This window comes from Perna viridis, chromosome 2 (assembly GCF_037379345.1).
Source record: "Perna viridis isolate PV_CMFRI_1.1 ecotype Kerala chromosome 2, ASM3737934v1, whole genome shotgun sequence".
NCBI classification, from domain to species: domain Eukaryota; kingdom Metazoa; phylum Mollusca; class Bivalvia; order Mytilida; family Mytilidae; genus Perna; species Perna viridis.
In genome coordinates this window covers 59051435-59065945 of record NC_142446.1, presented here as the reverse complement: position 1 = coordinate 59065945, position 14511 = coordinate 59051435, and the positions used below count along the sequence as shown (strand labels likewise).

Below are 14511 nucleotides of genomic sequence, written 5' to 3'. Positions count from 1 at the left end.
ATTCTCTTCTCAGTTGAAAATTAATGTAAACTCAGGAATTGATTTTGAAGCTGTTAACATTACTCACCTAATTTGATTTGAAGACAAGATTACATTTAGTCAAATTTTAATTTTTAAGTTTTAGTCCAAATAAACCCCTCTCAAATTTGATGTGATTTTACCCCCTGCATCAAAGTGACTGGGATTTTGTAATTGTCTTTGTCTGTCTGTTTCACTCTCTCTCTCTTATTTGTGGTCAGATTTCAGGAACTGTTGGTGGATTTCCTTGTTAAAGCTCCTTGCCATTAAGCAACAGATGGACATTGTAATGGTATCCTGTCTATCCAAAAGGTCTTGTGACTGTGTCTCCTCTGAAAATGCTTTTCATATTCCTTCTGTATTAGGTTAATTGTTATGAAGTGTAGCTGTTCATAGTATAACCCCAATTAGATTCTGCCAAGTTTATTGGAGGGTTAGGGCTTTTCTACATTTCTCAGTCATGGAAAACTTTGTGAATGTGAATCTCCACTAAGATCAGTCTGGGTTCCTTTTCAAATTCATGATGAAGTGTAGATGAGCAAATCATGCCACAAGTTGTGGAGGAACTGTGGGACTTACTCTTTTTACTTAGACTCAAGATTTCTCAATCATTGAAGACCTTTTGTACATATCTTCTCTGAAACTGCATTTTATATTCCTTCCATACTTTGTAGGATGTATTATTATGAAGTGTATGTTGATTATGTGCTTATTATATCACTATTTTGATCTGACAAGTTTTGTTGGTATTACTTACTTTATTAATTTAAATTATTTTTAAGATTTATCATTATAGACCTTATGGACCTGTCTTCTCTGAAATCTGCTTTGTTCATTACTTCCATATTTTGTAGGATGTATTGTAACTGTAGATGTGCATAACAAACTGATGATTTGACAAAGTATTGATGGTACTTTTTTAAGTAACAGTTCTTTATCATAGAAAACCTTGTAGGTGTCTCTCTTTTGAAACCACTCTCTCAATTCTTTCTGTATACTTTTGTGAAGTGTAGGTGTGCATACTATACATTCATTTTGTATTAGGAAATATAAAGAGTTATGGGACTTATTCTCTTTCCTTTCTTTTTTCAAGGCTTCTCAAAAATAGGGGGCCTTAAGAATGCATTACATTTGAAACTGCTGGATGATTCACTTTTATATTTTTTTAGAATGTTTTAATGATGGGTAGTTGTGCATACTACACCACTATTTTTCTTTAACAAATTTTCTAGAAGTTTTGGAACTTCGATAGTTTTAAGCATTCTCTGAACCAAGTGTCTATTTCAGGCAAAAGATTAGGGCATTCCATTTTGCCTGAAGTAGACACAGTTAAGTTTCTGTGTCCTATTGAGCATTGCTCATTTTTTCACCAGAACATCCCTGCATGATTTTTTATGTACTAACTTAAACCCACTCTATAAACCAAGTCCATAAACAGTACTAATTAAATGCTATTACCAACACAAAAGTGCCATTTAATAACCATTACCATTGTATTATATTTGGTATATGGTATTTTTGGATTTAATTTCAGTAAGACCTTATGATCCGGTACCAAGATATCCATCTACAATGTTATCAATGCACATCAGTCTGAACAGTTTAAATCTCGTCAGTTTTTTTTGGCATGAAAATTGTCAGTGTTTTTACTGTTTTAAACACTCACACCCTGTTCCTGGAATTAATAGCTTAGTAAACAACTGTTTTTTTGGGTTTTTTTTTTTTAGGGAAAATGAAATATGATATGAATTGATAGATTGTTAGATTGTAAACAAAATCCTATAATATTGCTTTCAATCTTGTTGTGACAATAATTCTGCTATCATATTACAGTTTCATCACATTAAAACTACGATTTAATGTTATTTCTGATGATGATAATGTATTTTTACCACTGTTTTGTATGAATCTTTTATACACATCCAACAATTAAAATTTTATGGGTATTTATTCTAAATGTCCTTAAGTATAGGAGATTTATGAAAATATTTCTGGTTTAAGTCATGTTTGTGAATAGTTTAATCCTTTTTTTTAATAGTATGGTGTCGTTGTTTTTGCAGTTGCATATCACTAAATGGAGGTTGGCATCATAAAATACCAACACTCTGTGTATTAGACTTACTTTAAATATAGGTATAGATGCAATTAATTTGGCTAACATCCTCCATCACAAAACGTAACAAACAAAATTCCCCCATATTTCTAGGACAAATCAATACCGATTATTTCATATTTCTATACTTCAGCAATTGCATCCAAAATTTTCAATTATAAAAGGTTATGCAGAACCTCAAGATTGAGGACTTCAAGGCGGCTAAACCACCTGACTGTTCTTGCAAAAACTTACCTTTCAAATATGGTCCTTCTGGTCATGTTGTTACAGGAGATTTAAGCATCATCCAAAACGAATCTCTGTGTAAGGTCCTTTCTAAAGGTCCCAAGTACTGTGAACATGCTATATAAATTGGAATTATAACTTTAAAGTTCTTATGGATGTCATGGAGGACTATGCAAGAAAACTGATAAAACAAGAACAAGAAGACATTGATTCTCTGTCAGAGTTGGTAAAGTCTTGGAGGTCTTTAGTTTTGAAACAAATGAAAATTTTAAGTAGGTCAATGAGTGTCAATGCTACATCAGTTTTCAAAGACCCCGATGTAGCAAAAACATTGTCTTCTATACATGACAACTTTGTTGTCGTACCAGTAGACAAAGCCCAAAACAACATTGTTTTTGTCTGCAAAACGTATTACATTCAATGTTTATTATCAAAGGTAGATGTAGATAATAATAAAAGTGATAAGACCTATACTGCCACTACACTCTCCAAAGAAGAGATAGTGGATAACCATAAATCTGTGCTGTCTTCTTTTGGTCTCTCTGCCAAAGATGATGATAATGATTTAACGTCTATGTACTGGATTCCTAAACTCCACAAGAATCCATACAAACAACATTACAAAGCTGGATCTGCAAAATTTACCACCAAACCTCTTTCAAAACTTTTAACTTCTATACTCACAGCTGTCAAAGGGGGTCTCCAGTCCTACCACAACACTTGTTACTCCCGTAGTGGTATTAATTCAATGTGGATCCTGAAAAATTCGAAAGATCTTCTGGAGACCCTCAATTCAAGATTATTATCAGAATATAATAGCATTAAAATATTTGATTTTTTCAACATTTTATACTTCTATTCCCCATATTCTGTTAAAATCCTGACTTAAAAACATTATACATAATTGTTTCTCCAAAAAAGATGGTACACCTGGATACAAATATATAGTTCTTGGTAGAGATTCCTCATTCTTTGTAAAAAATATTTCCAGATCATCTTTCAGATATACAGAGGAAGATGTTTTCACATACATATTTGTCCAGTGTGGTGGACAGGTTTTTTTGGGTTTTCTTTTTAAACAAACAATTAGCATTCCAATGGGAACAAATTGTGCTCCTCTACTTGCTGACCTATTCCATCATTCTTGTGAGGCTGACTTTTTAGCCGATCTGATCTGAAAGAAATGGTTTTGACTGGTGGCAATTGTATGCTGCCCATTTGGGTAGAAGTATACCATATAAAGAACCATAATGGAAGCGGGAGCTTTTAGCTAGATCCTTTCTTCTCAATTTCCGCTATATAGATGAGGTATTATTTTTAAAACAATCCTAGTTTCTGTGATTTGATACATCACGTCTATCCCTAAGAACTTGAGGTAGGGGATACTACAGACACCATGAAGTCGCCCTCATATCTTGACCTACACACTTAGAGATCGATGGTAAAGAAAAACTGTTGACCAAACTTTAAGACAAATGTGATGATTTTTCATTCAGAATTGTCAACATCCCTTCAACACCTGCTTATGGAGTTTTCATATCACAACTCATACGTTATGCCAGAGCTTGCCGTAACTACGCAGACTTTTTGTATCGCGCTAGACTTCTTACAATTAGGCTTTTGGAACAGGGTTATGTTGCTACAAGATTTAAGTCATCAATACAGAAATTTTATGGTCATCATCATGAACTCATGGATCAGTACGGTGTATCCATCTGCACCATGAACACTGATTTATTCAACTTGTCATAGTTTTCCTTTCCTCTTTCGTCTTACCCCGGACTTAACTTTTTATGAGCAGCTCGGTGGGTGTTTCTTGATAAGCAGAGGGTGCTTACCCTTCCGGTGCACCTGGTCCATGCTCCTAGTTTGTAGTTGAGTATGAGTGCTCATTAATTTTGATACTTTGTGTGTATCATTTTGGTTACTTTATGTTCTTTGTTGTTTTTGTCTGTTTTCCATGTCTGGTCTTTGTCCCTGGATTAAATTCTTTTGATTTCAGCTAGAATCTTGGTTGCCTTGATTACTCTTTGAAGCTATATTTGTTTATTTAGAGCTGTATCAAGCTTAAATGCTGTGTATAAAATTGCCCAAAGTATTCTAGGTTCTACCTCAACATTTGTATCAAGCTGTCACAGTGTGGTTTATGGAGCATATTTCATTTTTATCCATTTTCTCTGTACGTTTTAATGACCTGGAATTTAAAGGGTTTAGGTGCCAAGACAACAACTCACAATCAAAAGACATTGCACTAAAATACAAGCACAAGTATTTATATTGACTTTGCTGTATAATTTAAAACAGATCCATTCACTGTAGTCATTTTATTCCTGGTCATCATGAATATGCTTTTTTTTTTCCTTAATACAGTCCCTTCATCATAATATGTTAATGTTCAATTTTTATTTTTTTTTTTACCACATTCACTTGATGTCATTAACCCATGCTTAGCCAAAAAATTTAATCACTATATAAATTCAAAGATGCATTAAGCTTGAATGTTTTGTCCATACTCCCTCTATTCAGATTCAATTTATGCAGTCACATCAAGCTGATCCTTGCATAGTATTTTAGTCTGTTTTATTTCTGATTTTCCCCAAGCTCCCCTTTATCAGTGATTAATGTTTATTTATTTATAAATAAAACATGTATTAATCAAGCTCTCTTATCTTTTCCTTATGTCAAATAGAAACTTGACTCTTTCCTATAACTAAATATATCTTTGTTTTTATGGGGCATTGTGTTGTCATGAAGAATAGAATTTTGTCCTTTTTTTATTGATTTCTATAGTTATCAAACCATTATCTTTTGATATTTGATATATTTGTTGTCATGTCACCTTGGTTACTTAGGATTCAGTTTTCAGAGAAGATCATCAGTCCCGGGGATAAACTGTCCACATTATAAAATATTTAATAGACCTCGTTTATTCTGAGTCTGGGAAGACTATGAAATGCAAATTTGGTAATTTATAATTTATCATAAAAAAATAAACTTTGCACATCGTGTCATAATAAATGGTAAATTGTATGAATTCAAGTGCTAAACTTCAATTGTGTAAGAAGATTAACTTGAATAATTTAGTAGTTTATTTTTACAAAAATTTATTCTTTCAGAGTAATAGTATTAGAAAGTCGACCGACAGATGATCCAAATGCCAATTCCAACCTGTATGTGCTGGCTGGGCATGAAAATATGTTCTGAGGCAATGATTCTAACTTTGCTAGAAGTTTGCTCAAGATGGTGAATTAGTGGATATATATACATAGTAAAGCCATGAATGGAGTTAGTAAAGTGACTGTTTGCGAAGCCTGAGTTAACAGAACAACCATGTCCACAATTCTGATGCCAGTACTTCTATTCCTTGTTCTAAACATATCTATTCTGTCTGTTCTTCATGCATTGATATTTTATTTAGCTCCATTATAACCCTGTCATCATTTACTGGTTCTAACTGTAAGATGGTATGGAAGGCTAGTAGTGTCATATAAAGTTATTATTTGCTGTGATCCAAATATCGGTATTCATATTTCAAAAAAGCTTTTCTTCATTCCTGATCACCACTAAGATTACTGAAGGAAAGATAGGGTTCAGTACATGGTATGGCTCACAAGCTTCAACCTATAAAGTGCTGACTGTATTAGTCCATATATGTTTTATTTTATCTTCTGTTTAGTCTTGCCTCATCATTGTAAGGAGGACTGAGTTAAAGCTTCAGGGTATCCAGACAATGGAAATAAACATGATTTCTCATCCTTCATTTAATAGTTCACAATCAGTAGTTAATCTTTTGATGCTCAGTTTTAAGTTATTTAATTTTGTTTGTTCAGAATGATTTGCACTCTAGAACCTCAAACATTTATCTACCCAATCATATGATGTAATGTTATTGCTCATATCTTCAATTACATTCTTCTAAACCATTTTCCAGCTCATTAGATATCAAGTTCTGTTCTTTCCTTTTTAAACATGTATAGCTTCTTGGATCTAAGAGCAAATATACATACTTGTTAAAAGTAATTTAATGTCAGTGGTATTTTATCATGACAGAAAATTACATGCAAGGGACACTTCATTAAGCAGATAGAATAAGCAGCTCATAATTGTCAATTATATACTGAGCTAGTCAACTTATATCATTCTTGTTTGCTTGCTGCATAAACATAATTTACCATGGATTCTTTTTTAAAATTATTTGTCACTTATTTTCATGTTTATTCCATTGACTAAATAACAATTTTGAAATTCAAAACTGTAGCAACAAGCCATTAGTGCTCAATATGTATATTTGTCAGGTAATTAATGATGAATAAAGTTGTGTCCCTTGAATTTTAAGTTAGATGTATGTCATGTTTCGCCCTTGATAAGCATGAAGTGTTGTTTTATCTTTCATACATTTTAGATACAGTGTAAATAAGCCTGAATAAAATTTTATCTGTATAAATTACTGGTGCCATATGCTGTAAATTTCAGTCTGTATATAGATGTGGCTTCTCACTATTGTTGTATAAATTCTGTACATACCTTTTGAATTGTGTAAAAAACTTGCTGTATTTACCTGTTACACCCCCTCCCCTCTCCAAGAAGTGATTTTGATTACAGTATTAATATTTATTCTTAAATTTTGTTTCTTGAAGTATTAAAGCTGTAACTATATCCAAATTTTAAAAGTCTGCTTGTTTCTCAAGTCATGCAAAGCTAAATTTGTTCAATAACACTATATTTAAGGCTGTCATTACTTCATACAAAAAGCATCTATTATATGAACTACAATTTATTATCAATTTTATGGAATTTGATGTGATGTTGACAATCATTACTTTCAGACATCTGGAAATTATTGCAAAAACCCATATCCATTATGTTAGTTTTTGTTATTACAATTAAAAGTTAATTGCATTTTTTACAATATTTAAAAACATTACAATAATTTTAGAATTTTTAGTAACCCTTTTTGTACGATCACAGAAATTTTGTGGTTGTTTCATGGTAAAGTGCTGTTATCGTCCATGTCATTTGTAGAGACTTGGTTTTTATGCAATTATTTGAATGACAGTGGATCTTGATCAAAATTGACAAGGTTTCATACCACAAAAGAAGTTAAGTATTATTTTGAAATTGTGGACCTTGAGAACATTTGTGATTTGTTCATCAGAAATGGACAAAAACAAGCATTTTTTCTGGTTTCCTGAATAGTTTGAGTAATAGTGAATGGATCTCATTGCACCATAAGGTTTCATACCACAAAGGTCAGCTAGAGATTGATTATTACAAAGAAGGAACTAGCGGCCACATACGGCAAAAAACATTTTCTTGGTTTCAGGACAATACTTGAGTAAAAGTTAATAAATTGATATGAAATTCTAGTACAAATTTCCATACTTCAATAGGAAGGTTTTGAATGATTTAAGAGGTTTTAGTCTAGTTAGGAAGAGTCAGAAATAAGCATTATCTAAATTACTTATTCCATTTGTCTGATTGCTAACTCTCAAGTTTTTTTTGATGAATTTCATTCTGTTAAGATACTTATGCTGTGTTAAACATTTAATCACAATCCAAATTTAGATGTGTAGCAACTTAAATGTTATGTCTTTTGTTGCCTTTTGGTGGTGGTGGGGTGGGGTGGGGGAGGTTGACCTCTGTGGTTGTATCAAGCTGTGCCTTGATGAGCATTTTATTTATACTTATGCTAGATTTAATTTAAGTTTTGTGTAGGATTTATCAGTACACTGTAGGCATGGGTGGAATTTATTTTTTTCTGCACACCAACTTTGAATATTAATATAAAAAATATTTTCTTCCTTCATAGTAAAAATTCACAATTTACATATAATTTGGTACAAATACTTATAATGGCAGGTACTGTTTTCTTGATCATCTCTAATTGTTATGAAATGCGTATTTCAGTTATATGTATATGAGTGTTTTTTTGGTTTTTTTTTTCATCTAACACTAGTGCAATATTTGAATCATTGTATGAAATGTTATAATAATATTTTCAGTATCAGTAAAAAAAAAATTATATCATCGAACTGTATGTCAGTTTTCGTAGGTTTGAATTTGCACACTGTTGGACATTTATATTGAGTGAATGGGACTAATAATATTTGCCTTTACTCCCAAACAGATTTACTTACTAAAACAATACTTACATTTTCTTTTCATTACCAAAAAAGTGTGTTGAACCATCTATAGTTTATCTTGCTTTGAAACTGTCTTGACATATTTTTGACAGTTTTCAATTCATTTCTGACTGGCTAATAGGTCTTTAAAAACATTATATTTTCATACTTAAAATAAACAAAATAAGAAAATGGTCACAGTTTCATCATTTCTGAACAATACCAAAGAAACATCTTGATAAACTAATTAATGACCAGTCCTCTTAAACAAAAGGTGTAAGTATAAAACCATGCACCAGTCATGATGTCACTTTAGGCACTAGGACTTGCAAAATTAGTTGCTAATTTTTCATTTACACCCTTGGAAATAGGACAACAGGATGTTTTTATAAAAATGATAGATTTTTTTTGTGATAAATGCATGCTTGTTTTGCCTTTCTGTGATATGTGAGAAATGTGTCGTTTGTGAATTTTGAAAGGGCATTTTTATATAAGGAAGTGAATCATTGTATAAACAGACTAAGTATCAGAGCTAATGTAGAATTTAAGGTCTTACACTGTAAGTCTTTATAGAATTTCAATATAAGAGCTTACTTTTCAAGAATTTTATTGTTGTTTCTAAAGTCAATTTCATTTTGACTTTTGAGGACATATAATTTCTTTTTGAAATGAAATATTGAATTGCTAGTAATGATGGATTCTTAATTCTTTAAATCTGAAAAATGTCAAATATTACATAATGACTTTTGAAACTTTACAAATGATCCAATTTCACAGGGGGTATAGGTAGTTGGCACCCCCTCCTTTTTATTGGAAAATTTGTCGTTTTATGTGTAATATTGACTAAAAAATGGCAAGTGATGTCCTAGCACCCCCCTTTTTAAACTGTCTGGATCTGCCCCTGTTTCATGCATATTATGTGCTCAATATCATCAATTTAACATTTCATTTCAATGAATTTCTATCATTTGACCAAGTTAGTTATGCATGTAAACAAAAAATAAACATGATTGAATTTTTTTTCTCCAACTAATACAAAGAAGAATTAAGGAATTATTTCTCTCTTAGAAATTCTTTGACTTTCAGTATTCTGTATTTTATTCTGAATTGCATAAAAAAGTTTAAAGGTCTTGCTTTTCTCCGTGGTGGTAGATATTTTTATGCCTTTACCGATATAAACCTGCATTACCAAGTTTATCATATTTATAAAACAGTATATTGAAATTATAATTTGTTATTGTAAATATGGTCATATGTAAAAAAAAATTTTTTTTATTTATGAAAAAACTACTACTATCTTTTATTAATTTGTTGTAAAGTTAAACAATATCTTAATTGTGTTCATAGTATGTTAGTACACTACAGCTTGGATTGAACCTCTCTTCTCCACTGTCCTTTGGGAAGGATGCACATTTTATGCAAAACTTTATAATAACCTTGTTACACACCTTATTGAGTTAGGTGAAATTAATTCTAACTGAACAGGTGATTTATGTAGGCTCATGCTACAAAATAATTTAAAAACATGTAAATGTAAGTTATTTTCTTCTTTTGGGGGGATTTTTCATGTACCTCTTTTGAGTGAATGGAAAGAACAGAGAAGATTTCTTCCTCTTGTTAGCTGATTTTCTCTTTTTTTTTTTTACAAATCTGGATTTTATAATAACGATTTTTCACTTTTGCCAATTTCCTCTTTCCTATTGTTCCTTAATAAATTCCGGAAAAAATTCCACATCTGTTATATGGTTTAAGCTACACAAGTACACATGGTTTCTTCCTCTTGAACAAACCTGTGATCTATGTTTTAATTTTATTTATTATTTTTATGTGGTTGATATATAAAGTTGTAATAAAATACATTTCAATTTGTGATAAAGACATAAGATGGTTTAAGTTATCGATACTTTCAATGTTTAAATCTGTTATGAGAGTGATTTTTACCTGTATCATCAATGGTGACAGACGGTATAGTAGCCGCTCCAACCCGTCCGTCAGTCTGTCCTTCTCAGTAGTCATCACTCACTTTGTGTAATCTGTAACTCAAAAAGTATTTAAGTTATATTATCCAAACTTATCACAGTAATAAAATACATGTTGAAGATTTGCACCTCCTACATGTCCTATGATGGAAAATTTTTTCAAATCTTTTCTTACATTTTGAGCATGTTGAACTTAGCCTTTATTAGCAGAATTTGCTTTCATTAGGAAATTACACATGGAAATTTTGTAAATTTCTTCATTATAAATGATCAGTCTTGATCCTGTTGGGGGGGGGGTGAGTTACAAAAGTTGTGGCACAGAAACTATTTCATCAGCAACGTAATAAATGCTGTGTGTTCACTTTAAAAAAAAGACCTGCAGCAATCAGTGTTCATCATGAAGACAGTGTATTTTTGACTGTTGAATGAGTGTTTGATCCATCTTGTTAAAAAAACCATTATTTTGCCTGTCATTGATTCTGATGAGTTGTAATACCAGACATTTTACATGCGTAAATGTGTTTTAACATTAAACCATATACATGACATTTTTTTTGTTTCTTTGTTATTTAGGTTACCAAGTAGAATCAGAAAATGAATATTAAATATAAATAGATTTTTAGTTACCCAAAAATTTCATCACAGGCATGCAGTGGTCAAGTGCCTTTTCAAAGTAACATTTACCAGACTTTAGTAATTTATTTACAGAATAACAAGCTAATATGACAATAGTGACTAATAGTATATTTCATACTACATTGGTCTCATTGAAACAATACAGTTAGTTAATTTACCCCTTGTGTGATCAAGAAATACAGAATGATCAAATGAGTGGTATGCAATGCAGCTTGAAGTATTAAAAAGCCAGCAGACAAAAACTGCAGGTCACTCATAACAGAACAGTACTCAAATGTACACACACTGTACAAATGTTCATGTTGTTCTCAAACTAAGTTTCTTTCATATGTTTAGAGAAAATATTGTCATCCACATGCACTTAGTTAACCTTTGATAACTTAAGTATATGTAGGTGGATCTTGATATAATTGTGCATGGCTCCAAACCACAAAAGGAAGGTTGGTATTGGTTTGGGATTGTTACCCCAAACTTTTTTATTCAAAAGGCAAAAAGGGAACCAGCAGCCCTTTTCACAAAAAATTGTAAGAGTAAAATTAGTTGTAAGTTGTGATGTCACAATAATTAACTCTATTATGACCTCATAACTTACGACTAATTTTACACATGATTTTTTGTGAAAAGGACCACTGAAACCATCATTTCATGAAATTAATGCATATTGATCTTTATGAAATTGTATCACAAGGATAGACAGACTTGAAATGGGTTTTTGAGGTTTGTGACTAACTACTGAGGAATTAGGGCAACAAAAAACAAGCATAATCCTGATGTTCAGGCTATCACTGGTGTGAAATTGTATGTATCTCTATGAGATGGTACCATGTGCTTCCACACCACTAAGGAAGATGTTGATTGATGTAAGGGGGTTATAATCCTTACTACTTAGAAATAAGGGTTACAAGGGGCAAGAAGCTAAAATTAAGATACATATTTTAAAAGTATATGTGTAACAATCACTGTGAATTTGTACCACACCTAGTTAAGCCAGTGGAAATTGTGTCCCTGACAGGACATGACAACATTAAGGAACTGTGTAACATCACCTAGACTACTGTCTTGAAAAACAGATGGAGAGAACAATTTGAAGAATTTCTTAATAGACCATCTCCAGTAACAGAAGCCGAGATTCCACCAGCTGATACATGGAGAACCACCAGTGCCTCAGACATAAAGATCCAGGCATTTATGAAAAGATTTCTGATACAAAGAAATACAACAAATTTAAAACTGATTTAAAGAATACAACAAATTTACTTGTCAAATCACAATACCAATTAATAACTCTGGCAGATTATCAAACAACTTTCACTTCCCAAGCAGAAAGTACAGGTACATACATGTAAGTAAAAGTGTATATAATAATCTAATATCCATGCTCTAAGACTCTCCGTAACAGCCTCTTACTTATTAGTGTTGATTCCTATAGGCTGCATGCACACTGAAATGGACACAGATCTCTGGCATAGCTCATAAAAACTTTGCAGGCATTCTGAAAAAAATATATATTGTGAAGATTGGCTTTTCAATGTTATGCTATGATTGAAATGAAAATACTTGTATTTCATAATTTATACAAAAAATGTGTACTAATGTAGAATCACGTGAGCAGTATTCCAATTTTACAATTTTATCAAGTTTCTGAAATGCTTGAGAGAATTTATAAGAATTATAAATGACAGTGTTTATATACCCCTGGTTTAACAGTATAACCTCCATGTGTTAATATAGCAAAGAAAGATGTAGGGAAGATGGCCATGAAACAACAACAAAGCATATAAAACAAGAGGACGTCATTAAGCGTTTTAATGTAGAGTACGGGTCAGTAAAAAAATAGCTCTTCTCCGGTGAAAAAAAAAAACAGTTGATGAAGTAGAAACTAAATTATATTGCTATCTAAGATAACAATCTTGACTTTAATCCTAATTCGACTGATTCCCACCAATATCCCAAGTTAGGGGAGGGATATGTTTAACCCTGCCACTTACTTTATGTGTCAGTCCCAAGCCAGGAGCCTGTAATCCTGTGCATGGATTGTTGATTTTTTTATGTTCTTTGTTATTCGTTTTGCATTTTTATATAAATTAGGTAGATTTTCGTCTTTTATTAATAGTTCACTTTACTTGTTTGGGACCTTATTACAGTTTACTTCATGGTATGGGTGTTACCCACCATTGAAGACCGTAAGTTGACCTGTAGAAGTTTAATTGTTTGTTGCTTGGTATTTGGTGGATGACTGCCTCTTGGGCAATCGTACCACATCTCCTGTTTTATATGCTTGAAATAACACCAAAAGAAGTAAGTAAAATATATCCTGTAAAGATTCCAGAGCAGACAGATTTTTAATAGTAACGAACATGTATAAACGTATAGTATGTAATCGGTCGGGGTCAAGGAGATGGTACTGACCATGTGCATACATCTTGACTGCTTGACCTCGAGATCTTGACTTGTAAATCGACTGAAAATTATTTGCAATAGATTGATTTTATTTGAAACAAAAACGCATAAAACAATCCATGTAACAAAAAAACAAAAAAACAACAACAAAACTTGATACTCAAACAGCCAACATTTGCAAAAAGGCTTCTAAACAGTTAAATGTTTTAAAAAGGATAGGGAAACACTTAAATGAATTAGGAAGGTTAAATTTTATTTTGTCCAACATTAATTATTGTCCTGGCACTTTTTAACTTTTGTAGTGAGGTTAATGCTAATAAAAAGGTGAAAAAAACAAGAAAGGGCTCTTAAATTCATCTATAACGTCTATATTAGCACTTATGAGGAGCTTTAAAGATTGTTAAAACCGAAAATGCCATCACTGAAAGTAAGAAGAATTAGAAATATATTGCAGCTGAAACTTTCAAGATAATAAATAGACAGAGCCCGGTATATCTGCATGTACATGACATAATTGAAATAAAAGAAAATAAATATTATTTCAGATATCAGAACACAGCAAAAGTACCCAACGTCAGAACATTAAGGTATGGGTTAAATTCCTTTAAATACTTGGAATGACATGTCAGATCATTTTCGCAGAGAATCCTCTTTTACCCAATTTAAGAATCGTGGAAGGGCAGGCCATGTCATTGTTGTGCTTGCTATTCGTAACAGCTTTGCTTTATATGCTTTTACATTGTTGACTATTTATTGTGCAGCTCTTCCATTTTAATCTTATTTGCGTTTGCTACTATTTGCCCTATATATATGTTAACTAATGATTTACATGTATGTATGTTGCATGAAAAGGACTAGAGAGATGCCATGTATTATACTTGTGATGTAAATGTTATTTATTATAGAGCATGTATGTCGATTTTAATAGCTCTTAGGAGCTTATGTTGTACTGTTTTATAATATCAACGTTAATTAAATAAAACTTTTGTGCTGTATTGTATATAATAAGAGCAACAAC

At 31.8% G+C, this 14511-nt stretch overlaps 1 protein-coding gene across 5 annotated transcripts in view; it reads left to right on the top strand.

The window, feature by feature from the left end:
- Positions 1–11005, top strand: part of LOC148626272 (mitogen-activated protein kinase kinase kinase kinase 5-like) — a 59402-nt gene extending 48397 nt beyond the window's left edge. For all 5 annotated transcript variants that reach the window (XM_088570140.1, XM_088570144.1, XM_088570141.1 and 2 more), the window contains one exon: positions 5473–11005. In XM_088570140.1, the coding sequence (XP_088426266.1) occupies positions 5473–5560 (88 nt within the window). In that variant the 3' untranslated portion in view covers positions 5561–11005. The remainder of the gene's footprint in view (positions 1–5472) is intronic.
- Positions 11006–14511: the final 3506 nt, after the last annotated feature.